Raw genomic sequence first — 26,632 nt, forward strand, 5'->3', positions numbered from 1 at the left:
ACTATGTGACTTTTATTAATGGCCACCCTAAGAAGTCATGGATGTATTCTATGAAAGAGGAGAGTGAAGTTTTTAAGCACTTCAAAACTTAAGATTGTTGTTGAAGTAGAAATAAAGTTAAAAATTAAGTGTTTGAGGTTAGATGAAGGGGGAGAGTACTTCTCTAGTGAATCTAGTGATTTCTTGAGGGTGTGGGCATAAAACGGTAGCTAACATGCATGTAACTTTGTAATAAAATAAGATTATTGAACAAAAAAAAGAAGTATATTGTAAAAGTGGCAAGCACAGGTTTGTGGCTGAGAAAAACATACCAAAGTATTATTGGGCAAATGCAATTCAAACTGCTATTTATATTATGATAGGACTCCTAAAGTTTCAATTCATGATATGACTCTTGAAGAATGCTTTACAAGCAAGAAGCAAAAAAAAGAAGTATATTGTAAAAGTGGCAAGCACAGGTTTGTGGTTGAGAAAAACATACCAAAGTATTATTGGGCAAATGCAATTCAAACTGCTATTTATATTATGATAGGACTCCTAAAGTTTCAATTCATGATATGACTCTTGAAGAATGCTTTACAGGCAAGAAGCTCATTGTATCACATTTGAAAAGTCTTTAGATATATTGCATATGTTCTTTTGCTTGATGAGTTGAGAAAGAAACTTCATCCAAAGGTTGAAGGATGCATTTTTATCAAATACTCTATTGAGCAAAAAGGGTAATGTTGTTGGAATGCTATCATTGGTGAGTTTAGAGCGAGTCCTGATGCTATATTTGATGAGACAAGTAGTTCTTATATGCATCTAGTGCAAATGCATTGAATGATGATGATCATCATAATGGTCATGTGCAAATAGAAAAGCAAGAATCACACACATTTAGTAGACCACAAACATCAACTAGTCTAGGAGACTAAGGAATAGTCATGTATCTTCAATAGTATCTTTTACTTTAGTTGGAAATGTGAAAATACCAACTACTATGGATAAGGGGAAAAATAAAGTTTATGATGGTAATGATGCATCTATTAGTCATTCGTTTCTTGTTGACAGAGATTCTATTGGTTGAAAAACTTTGGACGATACAAAAACCTTTATTCCAAACCTTGAAGTGATTTTAGAATGAATGTACATGTATTTGGCATCTTTACAATTATAAATTTTGTAAACGTTTGAGGCTCTAGACCTTGTCTTTAAAGTTTGACTGCTTTAATAAAACCTTTACAATTTCCTTTATGTTATACATTGGTTTCTCGTGAACACTATGGAAAGAAGAGAGCTTCATTGTAAGAATTGGGTCACACCCACGCTTGCAGGGGTAAGGGTGTATCGACGATGTTTGCATTACATTGCGACCGTACCAGTAATGCGAGAAGAGCAAGTTTATAAGTGGGCATTCATAAATGTTGATGCTAACACATTGTTTTGACATGAATCTAGTAGGGTGACTTGGGCAAACCCGGATGCAACCCGGCTCTAAGATACTAACTAGTAACACCTATTATTTATTTTAAAAAAAAATTAACACAAATTTAAAGCTTTCTCCCAAAAAACAAAAAAACAAAAAACAAACGTCGCACACTTTCCAAAATTTAAATTAATTTTAAAGAAAAGGAACGGGGTGGTCATTGCACAACATGCCCGCTTCGTCTCCCTCACGTGGAAATCTCTCGCTCGACTCTTCTGCATTCCCAATTTCTCTCTTATTATTAGGATGAGATGAGATGATTATGCTCCTGCACTCTACCAGGGTTGGGGTCTGTTGATGATTTGCGCTTATCAGAGATTCTGTCGGCCAGCCTTTCCCAGCATCCACATGCAGGTACTCAAATCTCCCTAGCCTTGGATTTCTCGTGTCCATGATGTTTGCAGAGAGAATGCAAGGGGATGGAAACTCCACACTTACATTGGAAATGCTCAGGATTTCATGTTCGTAATTCATTATACGAGTATCCTCTGAAGAAATGAAAACTTTGTGCTGACGTTCGAATATTTGTTCATGTCAGATTATATCTGTGCAGATAGTTGTGTTTTATAATTGTCTGAATCTTGAAGGTGTTATCACAAAAATCTTCAAGAAAGCTCATCATCTTTCCTATCTATCTCGCATGGACTACAAAGAATGTTTCCTGCCATGTTTTTTTCACAATTAGGGTTTTGGCAAGCCGAATGTCCCTGTCAATATGGCACAACCGCACTTACCTTTTGTGTATAAGACATGGTTGTGATGAGCTTTAGATTGAAGCAGTTGAATTTGTTCTTCACCTTGGAGAAGGGAGATTATAGTATAAACTCATTTGTCTTGCAATTTGTTGTGAAAAGTTTGTCTACAACAAACAATCATGATCATGTATCGCTGGACTTCATCCACCTCTTTTCGGCCTCTAAACAATTATGTCTGGTTCATCTCATTCTACTGTGATTCTTTCTTTCCACATTTTGAAGCGGTATACGTTCCATTATTATTCCTTCTTTCCACATTTTGAAGCAGTATATGCTCTACTGTGATTCCTTCTTTCTACATTTTGAAGCAGGACATATTGATGTTTGATTTGTTTTGTTAGGAGGAAGATGGGGACCATCGATATGGGGAAACTAGTGAGGAGTTGTTCCCCATGCCCAGAAGGAGAAGAAGAAATGCAGTTGAGGATGGAGGAGGTGGAGTATCGACTGCGCTGTCGCAAGACCAAGATTGTCTGCACGCTTGGACCCCGTACACGTGATGTGGTGATGCTGGAGAGGCTGCTTCATGCTGGTATGAACGTGGCACGCTTCAACTTCTCACATGGCTCACATGAATACCACCAGGAAACTCTCCAGAACCTTCAAACAGCCATGCACAATACTCAAGTCATGTGTGCTGTCATGCTGGATACCAAGGTAGGCAGATGAGAGAGAGAGAGAGAGAGAGAGAGAGAGAACATCCTTCCCAAGGATGAAAGGTTGAATTGCTTTCTTTGCTGCACTTTCTTTAGTTTCTTTGTTAGTCATATAGTTCAATTGTTTACAAAAGAGAGAGAGAGAGAGAGAGAGGTTTTTTTCCTACTGTTCTATAAGATCTGACATAGGGTTATGGTTCAAGACATCCATGATGTCCTCCACATTAAGAGAGAGTGTGTGCGTGCGAGGTTTTCCTACAGTCCTATAAGATCTCACATAGGATTATGGTTCAAGACATCTATGATGTCCTCTACTAATGTGGTTCTTTGAGTGAAAGTCTTAGGGTGATGGAAATGATGGCCTAGATCCTCATATAGTCACATGAACACTGCTGAGCACTTGGGGGGTGGGAGTCTCCTGGCCCTACAGATCTTTGTGACTTTCTCAACGGTCACTCTGGATTGTCCACTACCTAGTGCAATTTGCATGCAGTTAGATATCTGAAGACTCCAAACTTTGACATTCAGATCTTAGTATCCTTGACCTTGCATCCTGGTCATAATCAGCATGCCTAATCAGGATGCCATGCATTCTAGTACTCACACTCTGAGTGATCTTTGCATAGGCTAGTATGCAATCCATATCATATTCATCACTTCCATCTAGTGTGTCATGTCTTCCATATCGTGCAGTAATACATAGCATACCCATGGTTACGGTTTGATGTTTGTGCAGCATGCAGCCTCTCAATATGATACCAGTCTTGAACTATTTACTGATGATTGTAACCCATTAATATCCCAAGGTAGGCCTAGTACATGCATCTGTTCCAAGCATTACAATACCTCCTTATAACCACATTCCAAGGGTATAGATTGTTGTCCATTATTCTGCATACATATGTCCCGTGCTTAAATGGAAAGTGGTTACCCCAATTTGACTGGGCTTCTTGTTCAAGCCTCAAGAGTGCTATGCAGGCCTCTGTGATGTCCAAGTTGCCGACAAGCTTCTAAAGCTTCCCAATGCTTCAATTACTGAATGCAGAACACCGTCAGCAAATATCTGCATCTCTCTTGGTTGAACCTGCCATTGTACTTTCTTCCAAGAGTATATATCTGAGCTTCGATGGTTCCTCTCAGCTCCCATTGGCTATTGTGCTGAGCTCCAATGGCAACTCAATGGAAGCTCAATGCACTGCCTGCCCTCAGCTTCTGCGGCCCAAGAACATGTTGCTGTTGTGACCCCCAATAGCAGCTCAATGGCTGCCTGACTTGAGTTGTATTCCAAAGTCCAACAATGGTCTATGTGCTTGCACAAGAGGCCATGTCTTTGAAGCATGTGACCTTTGAGTTTATTCTGGATCATATGAATCATATAGTTGCTGTTGTGCAAGTTAGCAACAGTTTGGGTATAATTTTGTTCAAGTTAAGAAAAGGCTGGCTATCAGCCTTCAATGCAAAAGCTGCCTTTTTTATGAATATTCAACTGTAATGGTGATAGATATATTCAGCTGCCCCTTTGATGAATAATGGATAATCATTGAGCACAGCAATGCTAAAACAAGGTAGCTAGCTTTGACATTGAGAAAATCCTGACAATTCAGGAAATGAGAATCTATAATTCACAGGTATCACAAGCTGCAATACTACCATTCCCTAAACCACTGGAATAGATATGATGTACATCTCTCTTTTCCATATTAAGGTTGTGGAGGCTATCTTAAACCAAAGGCCTTGTGGTAAAATGTATCAGGATGCTATGTATGGCAAGATGAGGGATATCAATCTATTCCTTATCAGTCTTGTTCACGATGATGGCCTGCCTAGTACATGCTTTTTGTGAACCATATGTAGATTTGGTCACCTCTAGGACAGGCACAGGCATGTTCATGGCAGTCTATATAGTCATGCCATGTATGGGAGCAGGTTGGGCAACAGTTTTGAGCAGTTGCCAGCAGTTTGGGCAGGTTGGACACTGTTCAGCAGTGGTTATACAGCAGACAGGTGCCACGTGGCAGCCCGTGCAGGCAGACCAGCAGTCCGCTGATTATTTTGCTGCAGTCTGCCATTTTATGCAGCAGTCAGCCAGTTTTTACTGGTCAATGTGGTCATATTTTCTCTTTATCAAAAACCTATTTAGGGCAGGCCTGCCCCCTGTCACTTTCATCTTTTATTGTGTGTGGAGTGAGAGAGTGCTTCGTATTTGAGTGTGATGCTTATGTTCACATCCCAAAGAAGCAAATAGATAAGTTCAAGTGTGCATCCAAGAAACATGTGTTCGTTGGCTATAGTTCAAGATCTAGGTGAGAGTTGGGTATTGGAGCCATTGCTTATGGAGCTTGTCTCTTGAGACTCCACCTACAAATGAAAAGATTGCTTCTCCACTAGATTCCCTATTGGTGGTGGTTTTTCGGCAGAGAGAGAGCGACGAGGGAAGTATCAGCCTCCTCGTTGAGCTCATGAGATGCTCCGTGATGCAGAGAATCAGGGACTTCTTGAGGAGTGGTCGCAGGATGGCTTGCAAATATCTTGGAGGAATTAGGCACCCTCCACTGAGCTTGTTTGTACCATGGTTTGATGATCCATCCTATGCAAGATAGGAAACCGACATTGGTACAAGAGGCGTTACACTTTGATTATGGCAGAAAGCCATGGAAGCGACATCAATACATGAGACATTGCACTCTTATTATTGGCGAAAGACCATGGAGTAGGAGTTGGAGTCCATTGAGTGGAATGGTACTTAGTACGTTGTGCCTTAGTCCGCTCATCAGAAGGTTATTGGAGTCAAGTGGATCTTTAAGACCAAGTATCTCAGTGACAACACACTCGACAAACACAAGGCATAGTTGGTTGCCAAAGGCTTTGCACAATGTCGAGGTGTTGACTTCCATGATACTTTTGGCGCCACAACTTGTATGGCCACCATTTGGATGGTACTTTCCCTAGCTAGCCATAGGAGATGGCTAATTTTCCCATTAGATGTCAAGTTTGCCTTTCTGAATGGTGACTTAAAGGAGGAGACCTATGTTGAGTATCCTCCTGGCTTTTCTTCCCCAGATGATAAGGTTTACAAGTTACAAAAGGCCCTCTATTGAGAAGGTAGACTCATTCCTTCAAGACGAGTTGGGTTATTGGAGATTTATCTCTGACTCCAATTTGTATGTCCACGCCAGTTGGACGGCATACAATGTTAGTGCTTTATGTGGACAATCTCATTCCATGCCTGAATGGTTAAGTAGACTAAGGAAGCACTTCATGCGAAGTTTGAGATGACATATGTGGGGCTTCATCATTTGTTTCTAGGTAATGAGATATGGCAATATGAGAGGGGGATCTTTCTCTCTCAACAATAGTATGTGCATGAGCTCTTGAATACTTTTTAGATGGAGTGTTGGCCCATTTCTACTTCTTTGAATTGGAAGGCCTCGATCCGTGATGATTCACTGGTGAAAAATGCCTTCAGATGCAGATAGTTGATTAGGTCATTGATTTGGCTTTTGAATACTTAGATTGACTTGTGCTTTCTAGTTGGTTTGCTTGTAGGGTTCATGATTGAACCTAGGAAGGTTCATTAGCAAGCTGCCTTGGGAATATTGAGGTTTGTGAGGGGGACCCCTGATCTAGGCCTATTTTATCTAGTAGATGTTTGTGGTTCCGCTTTGGTGTTACGAGACTAGATAGACTCAAATTGGGTCAGTGGTGGTGATCAAAGGCAATTGACTACATGCTATTCCTTCCTTCTAGGTACATAGGTGCGATTTCTTGGAACAATAGAAAGCAGCGCATGGTTGCTCTTTCCTCTATAAATGTTGAGTACTGAGCAGCTTGCTCTACCACTTATTGGACTGTTTGGCTTTGGAGTTGTTAGAGAAGTTTGGCTATTCAAAAGACAAGGGCTACCATACTACTATATGACAATGAGAGTTGCATAGCCTTGGCATGAATTCTTGTATTTCATGCTTGGATGAAGCATATTAAGATTTAGTATCACTTCATTCGTGACAAGATCTTGGATGGGACCATTGATAAGTCAGAGGATAATGTGGCAAATTTGTTTACCAAGGCACTTCATGTCAAGAGGCAAAGAGAAGAATTTTGGTGAACAAGCGAAAGGCTCCCAATGCTCTATATCCGTATGCTTCTCTAATTATGAGAAGATACAAACCTACAAGGAGATGGAAGTGGATCTAGATATTTAAACTTTGATGGAGAGAAGGGCTAAAGTACAAGCTGAAGTGAAGATCTTTGAAGTTTTCCTTACCAAGAAGGCTCTTGAGACAAATGGTATTACACCTCTATGAAGGCTTACCTCAAGGCCTAAGGCACCCGATTGAAGGTTAGAAGCTTTGCTCTAGTGTTGAAATTGTATTCAACTAAGCATTACACCGAGAATGTCTGTATAGCGAGATGGGATCAAGCAAGAATGATGCCTCTTAATCTGAAAATTCACAAAGTGTAGGGAAAAATGCAATGTTTGATCTTGGACAAGGCGTGCAGCATGGACATTAAGCTAATAATGTTGGTCTAGACCAAAATGTGTGTCCTTCTAGGTCTCTTGAAGTTGATGACCAGCAAGAAGAAGAGGAATTTGATGACCAATGCAAAGATCAGCTGAGGAGAGTAGCTGAAATATTTATGCAATTGACAAATGATTCTCAATTTATGTGCTTTTTGAACCCTTAAAAAAGGGCAGCAAAGGCAAGAAGAGAAAATCATCTTCAAGACCTTTGAGACAGCAAGATGCATCAAAGGAAGAGCCAATACAGCAGCATGATGTTCTAAATATGGGTAGTGAGCATAACCAAATGATGCCAATGGGGCAATTGATGCATATGCAAGGCCAACTTGGAAGTGCCAATCCAATGCTTTTGAATAGCGAGGCATGCATGCAATGATGGGACAGCCAGGTTACTTTGGTGGTGGCACTAGTTTCCATGCTATGGTGGATTGGGGACTGCATATAGGGATGTGTGACATAACTTATCATTATATGCAGCAACCAATGCGTGGTATACAAGGCCCAATGTATCCTAGTATTGTTGGTAATATGCATAACCCCATGTATAACAATATAGGCATGATGTTAGGGCACATAGTGACAAGTTTGACAATGCATATTGTCAAAAGATGACGTACCAGCGAGACAATAGGGTTGGCGAGGAGGAACATGGAGTGAACTCGGCAAACATGGAGAAGAGAAGAGAAGAGAAGAGAAGAGAGAAGAAACTCTAATGAATGGAATGATGAAGTTCTGAATCATGGAGTGAATGTGATACAAGAGAACAAGGGTGCCGTAGCACAAGGAAGATGTTGAAGACAGCCACGAACCACGAACCGCAATGTCCTCCTGAAGGGGTGTGAGGGTAGTGGAGAGGTTGGAGAGAAGAGGTGACAGATTGAATGAATCAGCCGTAAGGAATGAATGAGAGAGTCGCCTATAAATAGGCACAATCAGTCTAGGATGGCGCCCCTTTTTGGGGCTGCAAACCCTAAACGCAAAACGCAAAAACACAAAAAACACAAATTGCGGGTGAAGGGTTTCTTAACACCCCCTCTCAGGCCCAAAAAGGGAAACGAGAAGAGAGGTGGAGATGCAATGCTACATACTGAAGAATGCTCATGCAGCAGGTGTCACTTGGACAGTGTTCCTCATGGGGAAATTGTTCACTTGCCTAAGCGCCCTAGTACAAAGATGATGAAAACATACAATGCATAGGAGGAATGTCGGACTTTGTGTGGTGCCGAGAACCATAAGGATATGCCCGTACTCAATCTCGGGAGGTGGCTCCATGTTGACCAAGTGACCAAGGCAAGAAGATGTAGAGGACTCCTAAGATCCAAGATTTTCACCGGAAAGGGAACTTCCAGTAAAGACCAATAGACAGAATGAACTGGAGAACCCGAAACTCAACCTCGGGAGAGAAGCCACTAACTCCGTGCATCCATGTTGGAAGAAATACGAAGGCCTCGTCACCAAGTCACAGCTGAACCTCCGAGGTCCTGATCTAGGTGGTATCTGAAGATCCTGGGTATCAGTAGAAGAGATGACTGGTTGAAGACTGCCACCCCAAGAAAGTAGAGGATGGGTGAAGAACTTCATGTGGAGTAGGTTTCCCCTCTGAGGTGGGAGGGATCCTTGCTGAAGTCGAAGAAGAAGTAGATGCTCCCTTTGAGGGCAAAGAAATAACATCCCCCTCTGGAAGTAGATAGGGAATTTAAAAACTCATGGATCACGGACTTCGAAATGTTTGATGATGAAGGAAGTGCCGCCGGTTGTGCCGAAGAAGGTATCTGGGATGTTGAAGAGCTCCCAGAGGTAGCGTCTCGAACGTGAGTAGTCGAGGGTGGGGAAGAGGGGGGCTCAGAATGAGCAAGAGGTGGGCAACAGTCACTGTCTCTTAGTGGAGCGGACTGGGTAGTCGAAGAAAAGGAAGGAGTTGAGTAGCCACTGTCTCTCGAAGGAGCAAATTGACGAGGAGACAGTATCAAACAATCACTGTCTCTCGATGGAGCGGACTGCAGATCCGTAGGTCGTGGGAGCCATTGTACCTGAAAATAGGTGGGAGAAGACTGCCGTTGGCATTGCGACGATCTCCAGGAGGTCGTAGTGCCAATCGATCCTCCATGTGCTCGAAAGGACTTAGTGCGCATTGGATGCGTCTTATTGCCTTGAGCATAATACTTTGATAGTCGATGCAGAACGATCTCTATGGCCCAGAAAGAAGAGGTGGCATAAGGAGTGCTTGGTGGAAGATGCATATACTCTGGGGGGTGGGGAGCAAAGGTCGAAGTCGGCAAGCATCGATGGTGTGTTTGGTGATGCCACAGTAGGAGCACCCAGTAGTCTGGTGGTCATCTGTTGACAAAGAAGCCATGGATACGAGTGTGCTTTGCTGAAGAAGGAAGAGGTCGGCCACCACGAACCATGAACCGCAATGTCCGCCTCAAGGGGTGTGAGGGCAATGTGAAGCACGAACCGCAATATTTGCCTCAAGGGGTGGAAAGACAATGGAAGGGCTGGAAGTGAGCTGCTAGTGGGAGGAGGATGCGACCAGCAGTAAGAGGTTGCAACCAGTAGGAAAACGTAGGTGAGAGAGAAGACTAAAAACGCAGGCAAGACAGCCTGCAGGAGAGAGAAAGACTAAAAACGCAGACAGTAGGAGAGAGAAAGACTAAAAACGCAGGCAGGACAACTTGCAAGAGAGAGAAAGACTAAAAACGCAGGAAAAAACAGCAGTACCAATCAATATGCTGAATCAGCTCCGAACAATGAGTGATAGGATAGAAACAAGGGCCAGACTGTTGTAGACAGCAATGGCCAGCTTGGACCGTGATGCCCACATTTGGGGTGTGGGCAGCAAGCCGAAATAGAAAGATTTCCACCTTTTCCTTAGCATCAACCTTAAAGGCCACGTGTTAACTCAATAAGAAGTCAATTCAAGGCCAGGATATAGTAGTGTTAGATGTTTGTTTGTTGAATGTTTCCTAGTCTCAATTAAGTAGTGGGCTAACCTCCCAGATCACTAAGGTTGAAGGACTGTCAATAGGGACCCCTGCAGCAAACAAGGGACCTGCCCTGCTTCCAAAAGCATCAGATGATATCATACCACTTGGCTTAGGTCCTAATACTAGTTTGATGAACCAAAAGTCACTGACAAATCTTACACTGGTGCATAGAAACAACTTTCCCTAGGCCATCAGTTACATCACCATTGCTTGGCTCTCTATTCATGTGAATTGAACTTGCTGTTTCCGTTTTTCCTGTGCTGCCATTAAGTGTTTCGTAACTCAGTGCTGATCCTAGAACCTTGTTGATGCATCTAGGATATGGACAAACTGGCTCACCTAATTGGTGCTTTTATCATTACTGTAGTCCAGTGCATTCATGCCCTGGACAAGTGCAGTGGGAAGGATGCTTGGCTTGTAGACTGAAGTAGTCAAGGGTGATGTGGCACTTTTCCTAATGCAAGCTTGAAAGTCAGCAATATCTGTATTGCTGTCATTCCTGGAGATGCAACACTTGTGTTTCAGAGGAGTTTGAGCCACAACAATATGGCTAGTTCAGATTGCAGAACAACAAGCCAGACCTGTTCATCAAACTGGTTCTTTATCAGCCTACTGTGTGACCCTCAATAAAGAGGACATCTCCTTTAATGCAACACTTGTGTTTCAGAGGAGTTTCAGCCACAACAAGATGGCTAGTTCACATTCCAGAACATCAAACCAGAACTGTTCATCAAACTGTTCCTTTATCGGCCTAGTGTGTGACCTGAGTATAGAGAATATCTCCTTTACTGGGATATTGATTAGATTTACACCAAAGGATCAAGTACCTCTGATTGGCCCACCTTCTCGAGGTGGCTGTCAAAATCTTTGTTTTCTTCACCTCCAATGGCTTAAGTGGCTGAGATTGGCTAAGATAACTTGAGAGATGGTTGGAGAATAAGAGAGAATTCTAAGAAGAGAGAAAATTAAGACCTTTGTTGTGTGAGAAATGGGCTGATCTCTGTTGGTGCCCTGCTAGAACAGCCCTTGGAGTTGTTGCCTACAACCAAGAGGCTGTCACCTACCCACAAATTCCACTGCCCAGCCATCGCTTGTTGCTGTCCTGAGACCTTGGGGCTGTTGGCACCTGTCCTTGGTGATGCTCTTGGTGGTTGCAAATGGGCCTGAACTGCTGGCAACCTGCTCATTCAACCTCTCCTCCAGTTGCCATACTCTAGAATGACTCTCTCCTCTCTCTCCCAACCTCCAACAAGCATTCTCTCACTTGCATGGGCAAGCTTGCCAAGTGACAGCCTTCTAATTGCATTTTTCAGCAATAGTCAACCAAATTAAATTAGTTTTCAGGAATATTCAACCAAATTAAATTAATTTTCTGAAAATTTATCTAATTATTAGTTCTTACTTAGAAAAATAATTTCACCAACTAACAATTAAATTAGCTAGGCTAATTTGTCACCCAAGTATTTGTGAGCATTTATTAGCCCTTGAACTAGTATTAATTAATTAATCAATACCTAGTTTGTGCGGTACCCAAATATGTGTGCCCACCAAAGGGTCACCCATTTAAGCAGTGTAACCAGCCTAAACAGAGGTGTCCTAGGGCAACCAAAAACAAGTTGGAATTACCAATCTTGCCACAGCGGCCACATCTACTGCCTAGCAATTGGAATTAGAGAGGGCCATATAGAACAAGGGAGAGGTTTGAGCCCTACCCACAGTGGAAGAAATTGGCAAGCTTATGAAAATCTAGGAGAAGGTTCCATGAGATTGGGTAAAGCAAGGCAATACCATAAAAGACAATTTCTTTCTCGCTGATCAGCCTTTGTGTGCACCCAGTGTTCTTGAAACAATCCCTTCCTGGCTGGGGGAAACCTTTTGAAGGTATCAAGGTTGCCAGAAAACATAACCAATAGTGCTTGCTCATTGAACTTGCCTGCATCATGCTTCTGTTGTTCCATTCATTTATCGAGTGATGCGTATTGACAGTAGTTATGAAAGTTATTGAAATGTGACCAGGATTGCTATAATTATGAGACTAGTCTTATTATTACGAATAGACTTAATATATTTGGAATAAAAAAGGAAAAAAATAATTATTTTTGATCTTGCATGCAGGGTCCAGAGATCAGGACAGGGTTGCTGAGGGATGGGAGGCCAGTGCAGCTGGTGGAAGGTCAAGAGATCACCCTTTCCAATGACTACACCCTCAAGGGTGATAGCTCCCTCATCAGTATCAGCTACAAGCAGTTGCCCGAGGCAGTGCAGCCGGGCAACACCATCCTCTGCTCTGATGGCACCATCACCCTCTCTGTCCTCTCATGTGACCCCTCTGCTGGCACTGTCAAATGCAGGTGCCTCAACACTGCCATGCTTGGTGAGAAGAAAAATGTCAACCTCCCTGGCGTTGTTGTTAATCTCCCCACTGTCACTGACAAGGACATTGATGACATCCTCAAATGGGGTGTCCCCAACAAGATTGACTTCATTGCTGCCTCTTTTGTCCGAAAGGGCCAGGATGTCATCAATATCAAGAAGCTGCTTGGTCAGCATGCCAAATCCATCCAAATTGTGTCCAAGGTATATCATTGCATACCACGAATTGTTATGTCTGCAAACCTGAACCTTCTTGGTTAATCAATTCTATTTGATGTGCTGTGTTCCTGATACTATTTTGTGCCACATGTATATTCATGCATTTCTCTTTTCTTGGCAATTCATCTCAGATCGAAAATCAAGAGGGCTTAGTGAACTTTGATGATATCTTGAGAGAAACAGATGCTATCATGGTGGCTCGTGGTGATCTAGGCATGGAGATACCCATTGAGAAGATCTTTTTGGCACAAAAAATGATGATATACAAATGCAATGCAGTTGGCAAGCCAGTTGTGACAGCTACCCAGATGTTAGAATCGATGATAAAATCTCCGAGGCCCTCAAGGCATGCAACCTAACCTTAAGGCTGGACTTAAAAAATGTCAGTCACAATCAGGGTTCTTCCATGACTTAATCCCAAGGCACTTGCAAAACGTGACAACAACGAAGAGTAACAGTGACATCTCAGAGGTTTAACATGAAATGACTTAGAAAAGATGTTAGACCATTAATTTGATATAGAGCATGGATGCTTGCAGAGCAGAGGCAACAGATGTTGCAAATGCAGTGTTGGATGGGACAGATGCAGTGATGTTGAGCGGCGAGACTGCAGCAGGGGCTTTCCCTGAGGAGGCAGTGAAGGTGATGGCACAGCTATGCGTGGAGGCAGAGGCATCATTGGATTATAGGCAAATCTTCAAAGAGAGAATGAAATGTGCAAAAATGCCACTGAGCCCATTGGAAAGTTTAGCCTCAGCGGCTGTCAGAGCAGCAGGAAATATTAGGGCATCACTGATTTTGGTTCTAACCCACACAGGTAACTTTGGATACTTTACTGGCTAGCCATCAACATCAGTTCTCACCCACACAGGTAGTTTGCTTATCCTATTTCCCAATGATTTTTAGAAGTGGAAAAGAGTATTGATATTAATATTCACAACACCAGTCACTGAAAGGTTTCACCTGTGAACCATATAGATCTATTGAGAGAGGGGTCAGGTCGGGTATCATTAGCTTCAAACCAGCGGCAGGTGACGAAGAGGAGATGCCAAGCTTGGAATATGGGCATGGGCTGCTTTGAAGTGTCTAATAGTGACCTAACACCCTTGGCTCAACAAAATATCCTTGCACATGAAGGACTGAACCCCATTCCCCCTGCTACCTACCACACAGTCACCCCCTATGCCAGTGGGGTGAGTGGGGTTTTCTTACACCTGAGTAGCCCCTGAAGACCGTGGCAGAAAGTGGGGCTTTAACATAGCTCTATCAGGGTTTACAAGCAACATCGATTCCTATTGGTGGTCTGAAAAGTTGTTGCATTCATTCGCCAATCAAAAGGAATAGTTGAGCAGCATATTTTATCATTTGCGCTGACACAAACACAGCGACACCTGTGTGACCACGAGTTTCTAGAGAGGCCTAGAAAACCCTGCTAGCCCCATTAGCACCAGGTCCAATAAGGCTCTTATTTGACAATGATCTTCTCAAATAGCCAATCCAAAGATGACATGCAGCCTCTTGTAGGACCGTGATGTCTATCTTAGATTTCCTGATGATCCATCTCTGACATTCCACTTTTTTGCTTTACGAACAACGGCCTTTGACATTCCATGTCAGGACCTTGATCCTTCTTGTCTGTCTACTCATACCTGAATCAGGGTCAATGTCATCTCCCTCCATGTCTTGCAGTGAGAAATAGATGTTTCCCTCCAAGAAGGGCTTCCTAGCAAGCTTCTTGAGCAACTTTTTATTTTGCTTCTTCCGTCTGGCTTCGACTGCCTTGGCCTTACCTGGCTTCTTTTTCTCTCTGTCTGCTTGACCTTCCTTTTTCTCTTTGGAGTGAGTGGATTCCCCGGGGGCATAGATGTTTCCCTCCAAAAAGGGCTTCCTAGCAAGCTTCTTGAGCAACTGTTTATCTTGCTTCTTCCATCTGGCTTCGACTGCCTTGGCCTTACTTGGCTGCTTTTTCTCTCTGTCTGCTTGACCTTCCTTTTTCTCTTTGGAGTGAGGCTGATTAGGATTACCCAGGGGCTTACAGTCTACCTTAGGATCTCCATTGGGAGAAGAGGTATTCTTGAGGTTGGTTGTTCAGCAGCTTTAGAGGTTGATGGTGTATGCTCTGCAGCAGGTTTAGCATCCTGGGGTTTCTGCTCCTCATAGACTTCTTCCAAGGCCTTTTGGTGGGGCAGTCACTGGCAAAGTGGCTAGATCCCTTGCATAGGTAGCAGGAAGAAAGGAAAGGGGCGAAGTGCACTTCAATGAGGATTTCAATGTCGTTAGCATCAAAGACTTCAAGGTATTCAGGGATGTCCTTCATTTGATCCCAGTACAATGCATGCCCACTTCTCTGATCGGGTGACCTTGAACTTGCACCTTCGGGATGTGCAGGACTTGTTGGAGCACCTGAGCCTGAGCCCACACCTCACTACCCATCCAATTCAGATTGACAAGAAAGTGACCCAGACCGGGCACTCAAACTGGAGGAAGTTGGGCTTGGGAGAAGTTGGTCGTCCATGGCATAATGTACATGAAATCACCATCGTAGCCCACAGTGCTGAGAAGTATTCAAATTTTCTCCGTGCCTGTCCTGACTTGGGCAAAGGAAAACCCACAGCCAGTGAAGAGGAGTTGGATCAAAGGCGTCCTGTCCTGGTATGTTGCAATGAACCAGCACTCAAACTCCATCTCCCTTGGCCCTTTTTGAAGGAAGAAGAAGAAAAGCCTGACATGGGAGTAGTCAAGGTAGTAGTTTTTAGGAATCGGCAGGGAGAACACAGAAGCTGCCTGAAGAATCTTCTTGAAGCCATCTGCGATGCTTTGTGGCTGCCTCTTGTTATAGACCTTGAGATCATTGGGAAGAGATTTCTCGATGGCCTCCATATCAGCCTGCAGTTCTTTGTGTGCATCAGCTAAGTCACATTACATTCTCTCTCCCCTCTGCCACTTCCTAGACTCAAGAGCCTCCATGGCTCAGCTTGGAGCCTCTAGGTGAGAGAGGTCACTTGGGGAGACAAGCCCCTGCAGAAGAACCACATCAGCATAGTCACATTCCATTCCCTTTCCACTCTGCCACTTTGTACAATCAGAGCCTTCATGGCTCAGAGATGACAAACTGCAGTGAGCCAATTTGGTTGAAACGATCATTTGCTGTGATAATCTTCCTCTGTTGGTCTATCCAGGTCACTACATCACGAAATATGTGTTTAGTGTTCAGTATTTATTAAACAAAAGAAGTTGCATTTAAGCATGCAACAAGGCAACCATCCTATTTGATAGTTGCTTCAGAGCTGAGTCACACCCAGCCCTAATAGGTGGAGGGGAACCCCACTCCCCATATTAATACCTTCTTGCACCTAGGGATAGCAGTGTCAACTGGCTTTGTGTTTGCCCACCGATACACCACAAAAACTTTGCCAGCATCCACCAATCATACCCTCTGCACATGACGTCCTGAGCAAGCTATGGCAGTTTAACTGCACAGTGAAAAAAGGCTATACTGATTTTGATACTGGCACACATGAAGCAAGGGTAGCATCTCTGTTCCATGATCCAACTCTGAGAAGTAAAATAGGTGTCAAGAGATTGGGTTTTTACTGCTATTGCATTTTCTTCCTTATTTTATTAATGGGCAGTGTATTGCAATGGTGCACTATATAGATTAGTGTGTGCCTCCAATTAGGCAGTATATTCAGGTCAACTTGCTTTCAATGGTTGCAACTCGAAGGGTGATATATTGTATGAACCTGAGTAGTGTATGTAAAAAGGTGCTAGACATGGCGTTTTCTTATGGAAAGGCAGTAGGTGAGAATTGATACCAAGTTAAGGCTTCCGACTTCCAAGTGTAGCTTTATACTGATCTCCATGTTATGCGAGATGAGTGTTTGCAAAAAAGATTCTCCGTACCACCTACAAGATTGTCAGCTAAACTTGAAATTTTGGAATCAAATTAGTACATGAATGTGCCACTTTCATAAATAAGAATATGTGATGAATGTGGGCCAGCAGTCCCCCGGCCCCCAATCGCACCCAACTAAGTATGCGATTCCTCCATGGCAAAAGCGCATGATGTTGTCGTAATTCACAATGTGGGAGTTATGGCGGGAATTTGTCTGAAATTACTTGTGAAGAGGAACAGGCCATTTTCAGAAATTAAAATATGGAACGAATATTAAAAGCTCAAGCCATCCTTGTGCAATCGATTTTACAAGAAACCCCCGTTTGAATGGTGGTGGGCACAGGTCAGACGGCCAAGCTGGTGGCCAAGTACAGGCCGTCGGTGCCGGTGGTGTCGGTGGTGGTGCCGGTGATCAAGACGAACAATCTGACGTGGACGTTCAGCGAGGAGTGCCCCTACCGGCACAGCCTGATCTGCCGGGGGCTCGTCCCCCTGCTGGCGGAGGCCTCCGCCCAGGGCAAGGACACGGACACGTCGGACGAGATCCTCAGCTCCGCCATCGTCCACATCCTCGACAGGGGCCTCTGCCGACGTGGCGATGCCGTCGTCGCACTCCACCGCATCGGCGCCAGCTCCGTCATCAAGATCGTCGACATCAAGAAGCTCCCCAACAACAACAACAACGAGAGCTGACATTGACTTTGACCTGCTTCTCTTGATCATTCTGTGAGTCCTTGTTACAACCTCCTTAACTTCTCTAGCGCCTTCATGCTAACAAGAATCAAAATAATACTAACTCTATTGTTATATCATTCCCCAAAACAAACATTCTTCCTCAATAAATGTTATCTCTAGCTTTCATCATTGCCAAAACCATTCTTTCAAACGTGTGATGCCCTTGAAATGCTCACTTGTTGTTAAGAGGTGCTTCAATAGTCGCATAAGCTCATGTGCCATGCATTTAAACATACATGCATTCTTAGAACCACTACCTATATATAGTACCTCGCAAGCCACACAGTGGCATGGTGATTTTGTCCCCTTATAGCTCCCTCTCTTCCATTGTTATTGTCGCACCATCACATTCATTTTTGTAGTCACATAGCACACTATCACACTTAGTGATGTGCCTTCTATGAGCATTATTCTCAAGAAGTGGATGTTGTAGATACCATAATAAATGACAATGTTCTATACCATAATGGGGAACATAGTCAATGCCTCTTTGATTTTATACATTTTCAACTATCAATTATTGCCACACCCTAATACTGATGAAGCAACTTGCATTGTTAAATTGTCAGTATGCGTATTAACACAAGCTCAAGGCCTTTGTATTGCACATTCAGACTATAAAGTAAGCGTTACAATGATTTTACTTTGTACACAATACTTGACCTAAATGGCTTATGTTGCAATTGCACACCATCAAAGGGTTGAAGAATTTGGATGAGCAATTGATAAGAATGCCCCTTTCGTAAATCAATCTACCCTTCTTTGGAACTATGTCATGTAAGTTGCGAATGTAATAAAACATGTTATATTCATAATCTTTTGGAACTATGTGATGAACATTGTGAATGGATACATTTTATATAACTAGTTTTTGCATTTGCAAACATGGCAATTAAAAATTTGAGCAATCTTTGAGTTTGACACTATTAAATGTAATATTTTTCGAAAGAAATTTGATGCAATCTTCAACTTAAGATCCAAGGTCATGTAGTTCATGTGATATGAAGAGTCACATACTAAATGTTATTGAAGAGATCAAATTAACGTACTTGGTTGTCCTTTGGCTTTTTAAAAACATTTTTAAATCCAAAAGGATTGGCAAGATCTTGGTTATGTTAAGATAGTCTTAGATTGATTTTGTTTGATTAATTGTTGTAACTATAGAGAAATAACGAACAAGTAGGTAATTCCTTGGCCATATCTAATATACACAAATGCTTGTAACTTTTGAAAGTTAGGTTTCTTCCTTGAGGTTGCATTGGTTGCTCTTCGCTTGTAATGGAAAGCCTTGATAACTTGCATCCTTTTGAAAAAGGGTCTACATAGAAAGAAGAATGGTTACAAGGATGGAAAAATACACACAAATATTAACAAACGATGTATGTTTTATGCATCAAACTATATGACAATGACAAAAGAAGATAGAGAAGAGAAAATAAGAGAAAAAGAATAGAGAGAGAATATTAACATTCCAAACTCTAACAATTGGATAGAAAGGAAGGGAAGCAAAGATAGCATGATTGCTTTGCTTCTCTCATTGAGTGGCTTTGAGGTAGCTTCATTCAATAATGCAAACATGTAGCAATGAAGTGGCCTAGTATACCTTGCGTGTGAAAGAAACTTTACCATTTCTAAACTTCAATCACATTTTCAAACTTACATGCAAAACATGGTGTTTGTTTAACACATTCACATTGGCTAAAACATAGCTCTCTTTCTCTCTCCTCATATACACACGCAATCTCACTATCATTCTCATAGAGTAAAGACACACACAGGCATACATATGCATGTTAGTAGGTGACCTATGAAAAGAGACAAGAGGGGAGAGAGGTGAAGAGACCAAGAGGACTCACACACAAAATCAATGGAGATTTGAGCATAATGAGGGGGTTGAAATCTTCTTTTTCTTCTTTCTTCTTCTTCCACACAAATGAACTAAGTTTACAACATGGTAAAAGACTAATATGAAAGTACACAATGTATATACACGTGGTCACCAAGTGTAAGCCCGTTAAGAAAGAAAGAGGTGGCATAATGAATGTGCCATAACCAAGGATGGTAGCTGGACTATATGAGTATAGTTCAGCTATAGAATCATTGGTGTATCCTCACGTTGGTTACCTAACATGCCAGTGAATAATATCATGCCACATATCCAAGGTGAGTAGTGGATGCCAGATCATGTAGAGCTTGATATCTCAACACTTCCTCTTGAGCTCAGCATGGGCTTGTGAACTCCAAGCATAGTCTTGAAGTGTTGAAGCTTCTCAACTCCCAAGGCCTTGGTAAAAATAGTAGTAGCTTGGTCCTTTGTGCTGACATAAAACAAGTCATTATTATTTGCTAGAACCTGCTCCCAAATGAAATGGTAATGGACCTCATGTGTTTGGTCCACACATGAGACACTGGATTCCTTGCTAAATGAATATTGCTAAGGTTATCATAGTAGATGATAATCTTGTTATCCACATGCACCCCCGAATCACCAAGTCGCTTGCGTAACAACCAAGCTACCTCCTCACATGCTGCAAAAGGCATAGTCCAATGTGGACTTGACATAGTGTAATGTATGCAACATTGCATCTAAATGTGGTTTTTAGTTGCATAGATTGACTCTCCAAAGCAATTGTGTAGTTTAGGTCTAGCCTAGTGATCATGAAATAGATAAGGTTGCCCACAATCTTCTGATACATAGTGACATCCTCAATCAAGTCACCCTCAAGTTCATTAAACTTAGCATTAACATCCGAAGGTATAGAAATAGTCTAGCAATTAGCCATACTATACTTTTTCAACATATTCAATGCATACTGTCTTTGTGACAACCATATATCCTTTAGAGTCTCGATGATCTCTATGCCAAGAAAATAGTGCAGCTCTCCCAAATCCTTCATCTTAAATTTAGCCTTGGGGAGACCCTTCACATGGTCAATCTTTGTCTTATTATCACCCATAATGACCAAATCATCCACATATATAGTAATGACCACAATACTTGTATCACTCTCACATACATAGAGTGAGTGATCAACTTGTGCTTTGCGAAATCCGATGCTAGTAAGGTATTTTGCAATCTTGTCATGTCATGCCCTATGTACTTGCTTTAGTCCCACATATAAGGCCTTATGAAGCCTGCATACATAATTTGGATGATTGTCATTCACATAACCAAGTGGTTGCTCCACATAAATTTCCTCTTGCAACTCTCCCTGCAAGAAGGCATTCTTAACATCCATTTGATGCATGATTCAACCTTTTGATACAACCACTACTATGATAGCCCTTTTAGTGGCCATTTTAGCCAATAGAGCAAAAGTATCATCATAATCAATACCATGAGTCTGTGCGTATACTTGGCAACTAGTCGTGCCTTATAGTACTCAATAGATCCATCTGATTTATGCTTAACCTTGTAAACCCATTTGCAACCAATATCTTTCTTGCCTTCAAGTAAGGGCACTAACTCCCATGTGTCATTATTTATAAGTGTAACAATTTCTTCATCAAGAGCATGATTCCAATGATCATTACCTAGCGCATCCTCAAAACAAGTAGGTTCTACATCCTATACAACCTTAGCTATGTATGCATATTGATAAGCTATATAGCTATCATATGTCAATCACTGCATAGGCTTTCTTACTCTACTTGACTTGCGTGCACGTGGATCACTACCAAGTGCTTTAGCATCCTCTTTTTTGTCGTCTGCACACTAGAGGTTTTAATAGATGGAATCCCAAACTCCTCATCCAAGCTCTGCTCAAAGCCATCTGAATCAACATCAACATGAGAGAAACTTAATGATATATTTGTCACAATAGGTGAGTCCCGAACTTTCTCTCTACCTTTTCTTGACATTTGCGATATACTTGGTGGAGTAACCTGTGACCTCAGTTTGCCACTCCAAGGTCTATTAATAGAACCATGACTAGGAGACTCTTGTGGTTCACTCAATGTTTGTGACTATTGACCTATTTTTTGCACAACCACACTCATGCTCACCAATCCCAATTGCATTCTACACATAACTATACTAGCTACTCATTTCATAAAAAATAACATCCTTGCGAACTCTCAACTCACGTGTAATAGGGTTATAACATCTATATCCCTTTTTCTCAAGAGAATATCCAACAAATACACATTTTTCTACTTTGGGATTCAATTTATTACGCAACTCATCAGGAATATGCACATAAGCAATACATCCAAATACTTTCAGATGAGATAGATTTGGCATTTTACTCGTAAACTTCTATTCAGATGTCATAACATGTACATAAACATGGGTATCCTGTTCATAATGTATACATCAGTAGCAATTACTTCGGTCCAATAGTAATGAGGTATGTTTCTTTCTGACATCAATGCACGAGCCACATGTGCAATATGCTTGTTTTTTCACTTAGCAACTCCATTTTATTGCAGAGTATATCTATATGTATATTGCATATATATACCATTTCTTTGCAAAAAAGAAAAAAACTCATTGGAGAGATATTCTCTCCCTCCATTTGATCTTAGGCATTTAATATGCCGCCCTGTCTCCTTCTCAACTAAAGCCTTAAAGCTTTTAAACTGAGTAAACACCTCACTTTTCTCACGTATGAAGTAAACCCATACTCAATGAAGGAAACATAATACATGCAACCACTCAAAGTTGTAGTCTTTGTAGGACCCCACACATTAGAATGTATCAATCTAAGTGGCTTCTTGTATACATGCTTTTCATGTGGAAATGTGTGCCTTGATTGCTTTTCAAGCTGACATACTTCCATCTACAATTTGTTTTGATAGCATGTCTTTCACCATTGCACATTCATATGACCGATTCTCTTATACCAAATTTCAATATTAGCCACAAAACTTGAACCTTGTGCAAACATGGTAGCATCCATTTCAAGCCAATTTACATCAAGAGTAAACAATCTACTAGCACGTTTCCCTTTTGCAATCAACTTACAATCATTTTTTAGATCTTTTACATAATAACCATCAGATGTGAAACGAACATGAATCCCTGTTCTACCATCTGACCACAACAGAAACTAAATTTTTTGTAATATTTGGTACATGCAACATATTAGCCAACTGCTTAGTTTTGCCATCTTGCATACTCAAAGGAATATTTTCAACATGAGTAATGGGAGTAATGTGGTGAATTGTATCATCCCCTGTCTCCACGCAGCATGGAGACTCTAGAGTGCACATCTCTCTAAACCACTCTCCATGAGAAGTCATGTGGTTAGAGACACCTGAATCTACATACCATACATCATTCTTAGATGAGCCATCAATAGTCATAGTATTTTTTTTGAAGCAATCTTTAGAAATATGACCTTTTTTATCACAATACCAATATTCTCTATTATCACTAGAATTTTGTAGCCTTTTAGAATCTACAAATTGTCCTCTTGACTCCCCCTTCTTCGGGATCGTTTTCCTCTATTTTATTGTACATTATAACATTGACCACAACCACCACCTTGACTTTTGCTATGACCTCTACCTCTACTAGTAGAGTAACACACTTATTCAAACTTGTTTTTGCTTTGAGAAGAAGAGAAATCCAAGCCAAGGTTCTTTTCCTCAAGGATCAACATAGAAATCAAGTTTGCAAAATCAGGGATATTATTCATAATATTCATTGATGACCTGAAGATATTGTATTTATCTCCAAGTACATCCAAGCATGCACACATAACATCATGATTATCAACTACCACATTGATAGATCCAAGAGCTGCCATAATATTCTTGATCTTCAAGGCAGGTTCTCAATTTTCACTTGGTTTGAGTTGCAGTTTTCTGGCCTTCGTATTTACTTCGAACAGATTTGCAAAAATTTTCCATGTAATAGTGAGGGTTTCAAATTCCTACAAATAGTCCAACATGCTATATGTGTGACATTGATAGACAATCAATACATGAGTTTACTATGTGTCTGCTTCCAATCTTTCTTAGCCTTTAATTGTTCTACAGTAGCATTTTGTGCAGGAACTTCATATGCCTTCAAAGTAATTACAAACATATTTGTACTTTAAGAAATTTGTCATCCTAAACTTCAATATATGATAATTGTTCTTATCAAGCATCTCACTGACAATTTGGTTAAAGTTGTTAGACATTTTGACAAAATGGAAAACCTTGAAAAAAACCTACAATCTACAAGCAAGCTGATACCAAGTGCAAGCAAGCTAATACTAAGTGCACCACAATTAAACATGTAGCCTTTTTCATTGATTGCACAACAATAACTGCAATATGCAATCTATATGTAGATGTCTTTTGTGTATGCAACCTAGTAAACACCTAAAACCTTATAGATTCAAAATGTATAATATGTGCACATGTAAATGGTAGACATAATCGAAATTGCAATATACCTAAAAAGTATTGTTGGAATCACTTGAAGGTTTAGAACGGAGGCTGAAATGACCTCAGATGCCAAAAATAATAGCGGGATAACCCTAAAGGACTCATATGCACTATATACGCCATTCTTCCTACTCACCAAGTTTCACTACAGTGGGAGATTGCAACCCTACCAGCCTCAAGAGCCTCCTGAGATTATAGCCTAATGTAAATTAAGCAAGATGGAAGAGTTTTTTACCTATTGCTTGCTTTCGTGCTCCAACTCCTTCACCTCATCCTTCAATGGAGCTCCGTGCAGCTATGGGTTGGCTTTGATACCATGAAAATATACAAGAGGGAAGAGAGGTGAAGAGATCAAGAGCACACACACACACACACACACACACACACACACACACACACACACACACACACACACACACACACACACACACACACACACACACATACACACACACACACACACACACACACACAAACACAAAAATCAATGGAGACTTGAGCACAAAAAGAGAGAGGATTGAAATCTTCTTCTTCCGCATATAAGAACTAAGTCTACAACATGATAAAAGACTAATATGAAAGTACACAACATATGTACACGTGGTCACTTAGTGTGTACCCGCTAAGAAAGGAAGAGGTGGCACAATGAATGTGCCATAACCAAGGATGGAATACATGGGTGTAGTCCTGCATATTCTCATGTTGGTTACCTAATATGCAAGTGAATAATATTGTGCCACATCACCAAGGCACGTAATGGATATTAACTCATGTAGAGCTCGACATCTCAACAACCTAGATGTGTGCAAGTAGAGGGCTTTAGTAGGAATGCAGATGATAGGCTACAAATGTAGACACTTGGGTGACTATAGCAAATAGCTATAGCTGCAGGTAGCTAGCCATAAAATTTCTCATTCTATGTTCAATGTCATTGTGGGAGATCCACAAGGTGTCACGATGTAATGCTAGCAGCAATTTCTCATTCTATGTTCAATGTCATTGTGGGAGATCCACAAGGTGTCACGATGTAATGCTAGCAGCACTTGGAGATTCAACATTCAACTTTTTGCATATAAAGATATGGCAATTCTTTTTGCAACACAAATAACTATTTTCATGCAATACAATGTGTCCTATAAATTTAGTTTTAGTTGTAGGCCTTCTTATTAGCCTTGACCAGTGCTAGTGCAAGCAAGCCCAATGTATCATGTATCTATTTTCTCTACCTCTCTTCCTTTCTTGGATAGAGTGAGAGGCAACAACTAGGGGTTTAAGTGAAAGTCCTCAAGTAGCAATGCCAAATGGTTGATAGAGGGCTTCTCTAGGTTCATGGTGATGGAGAGCTTTTATAGGTTTGTTAAGTCCTCTAGAGTTGTCATTTACACATGTCTCTCTTGGATGACTTCAATAGCTTAAAATTCATCCTCCTCCACTTCTATCACTATGCCAAGGGCCTTGTGGACTATTGGTTCACAACACACTAGAGTTGGTCTTACTTGAATGTACATGTGTGCATTTCTTGTTCTTTTTTGACCCTCTAGACTATTCAATGTGACATCATATTATACAGAGAGAGAGAGAGAGAGAGAGAGAGAGAGAGAGAGAGAGAGAGAGAGAGAGAGAGAGAGAGAGAGAGAGAGAGAGAGAGAGAGAGAGAGAGAGAGAGAGAGAGAGAGGATGGAATTCATCTCATTCTTATGGGCATAAAAAAGAACTAGACTTTGTTGGAAAGGGTTGAACAATATTCCTATTATGTAGAATCATTATAATGATGTTTTGTTCTTTTTTGATTCTTGTTAAACCTTGTGTAAATAAAATTAAAAAACGCAGGGCAAAGCGAAAAAAGTTAGTCCGATTGAAGAAATGGGAGGAAAAAAAGGACAAAAGTGCAAGGAAAACCTTAAAAGTTTAGGGCAAGTGCAAAAGACGAAAGACACATTTTAAATGCAAAGGTGCACCCTAAATTTTTGTAAGAGGGAATAGGAAAAGAGAACCTAGGCTAAAATGGCCGGTCATGTAAAAAAGGGAATGGGTGCCCGAAGGGAATTAGGGCTTGTATCAAAGGAAAAAAGTGAATGAAGCTCATTCTTGTGTGTGGCCAAAAATAGCTCTCTTCTTCTCTTCTTCTTCTTGTTCTTGCTTGTGCTTGTACTTGAGAGAGGGAGAGTGAGGGAGTGAGTGTATGAGGGTGAGGAACCATGGTGGAGAAGCTCTCCATCTTCTTCTCTCTTATTATTCTTCTCTTCTCTTCTCTTCTCTTATTTCATGTGTGGAAATGGAGCTTAGAGCTTGAGGATCAAGATTGCTTGGGCTTGCACCTGAGATTGTGGAGCCACTAGAGTGCTTGAGGGAGGAGGCAACTCGATCAAACATGGAGGTAAGCTCACTACACTTGTGGGTGTGAGAGTGCGCATGGCTATGTGAGAGGTCTTGGCTTGAAACACTTAAAGCAATAAGCGGTTAGTGGGTAGGTTGAGTGAGAGCTCCCACATTTTGATTCTGTTGCCAAGATCAACAGATTCAAGCTTTGAGTGCTTGCGTGCTCCAAATCAAGCATTGAAGTAGGGTTTGCCCTGAAAATAGGTGCTTGAGATAGGTGGGAAGCGAGGGATTTGAAGAGGTATTTGATCTCCTTTACAAG

The 26,632-nt window shown here is 41.5% G+C and overlaps 1 protein-coding gene across 2 annotated transcripts; it reads left to right on the forward strand.

Annotated features, from left to right (window-relative positions):
• Nucleotides 1–1,631: 1,631 nt before the first annotated feature.
• On the forward strand, nucleotides 1,632–18,417 carry LOC148037711 (pyruvate kinase, cytosolic isozyme-like). 2 transcript variants are annotated; one of them, XM_087676654.1, is made up of 6 exons: nucleotides 1,632–1,822; nucleotides 2,565–2,755; nucleotides 12,504–12,965; nucleotides 13,112–13,326; nucleotides 13,520–13,797; nucleotides 17,219–18,417. In XM_087676654.1, exons 2-6 carry the CDS (start codon nucleotides 2,750–2,752, stop codon nucleotides 17,566–17,568), a joined length of 1,311 nt encoding a protein of 436 aa, XP_087532780.1. In that variant the 5' UTR covers nucleotides 1,632–1,822; nucleotides 2,565–2,749; the 3' UTR covers nucleotides 17,569–18,417. The 2 variants fall into 2 exon arrangements, with proteins under 2 accessions (XP_087532780.1, XP_087532779.1); XM_087676653.1 differs by having other exon boundaries at nucleotides 2,565–2,880; nucleotides 17,219–18,409.
• The last annotated feature ends 8,215 nt before the right edge of the window (nucleotides 18,418–26,632 follow it).

Source organism: Lygodium microphyllum, chromosome 4 (genome assembly GCF_053477565.2).
Source record: "Lygodium microphyllum isolate KBCC chromosome 4, Lygodium_microphyllum_v1.1.10, whole genome shotgun sequence".
Lineage (NCBI taxonomy): Eukaryota > Viridiplantae > Streptophyta > Polypodiopsida > Schizaeales > Lygodiaceae > Lygodium > Lygodium microphyllum.

Coding starts and splice junctions, on each gene's coding strand:
- LOC148037711 (XM_087676653.1), top strand. CDS start 2,572: ATGGGGACCATCGATATGGGGAAACTAGTGAGGAGTTGTTCCCCATGC. Junction 2,881..12,503: donor CTGTCATGCTGGATACCAAG/GTAGGCAGATGA, acceptor TCTTGCATGCAG/GGTCCAGAGATCAGGACAGG. Junction 13,798..17,218: donor TTTGGTTCTAACCCACACAG/GTAACTTTGGAT, acceptor TGGTGGGCACAG/GTCAGACGGCCAAGCTGGTG.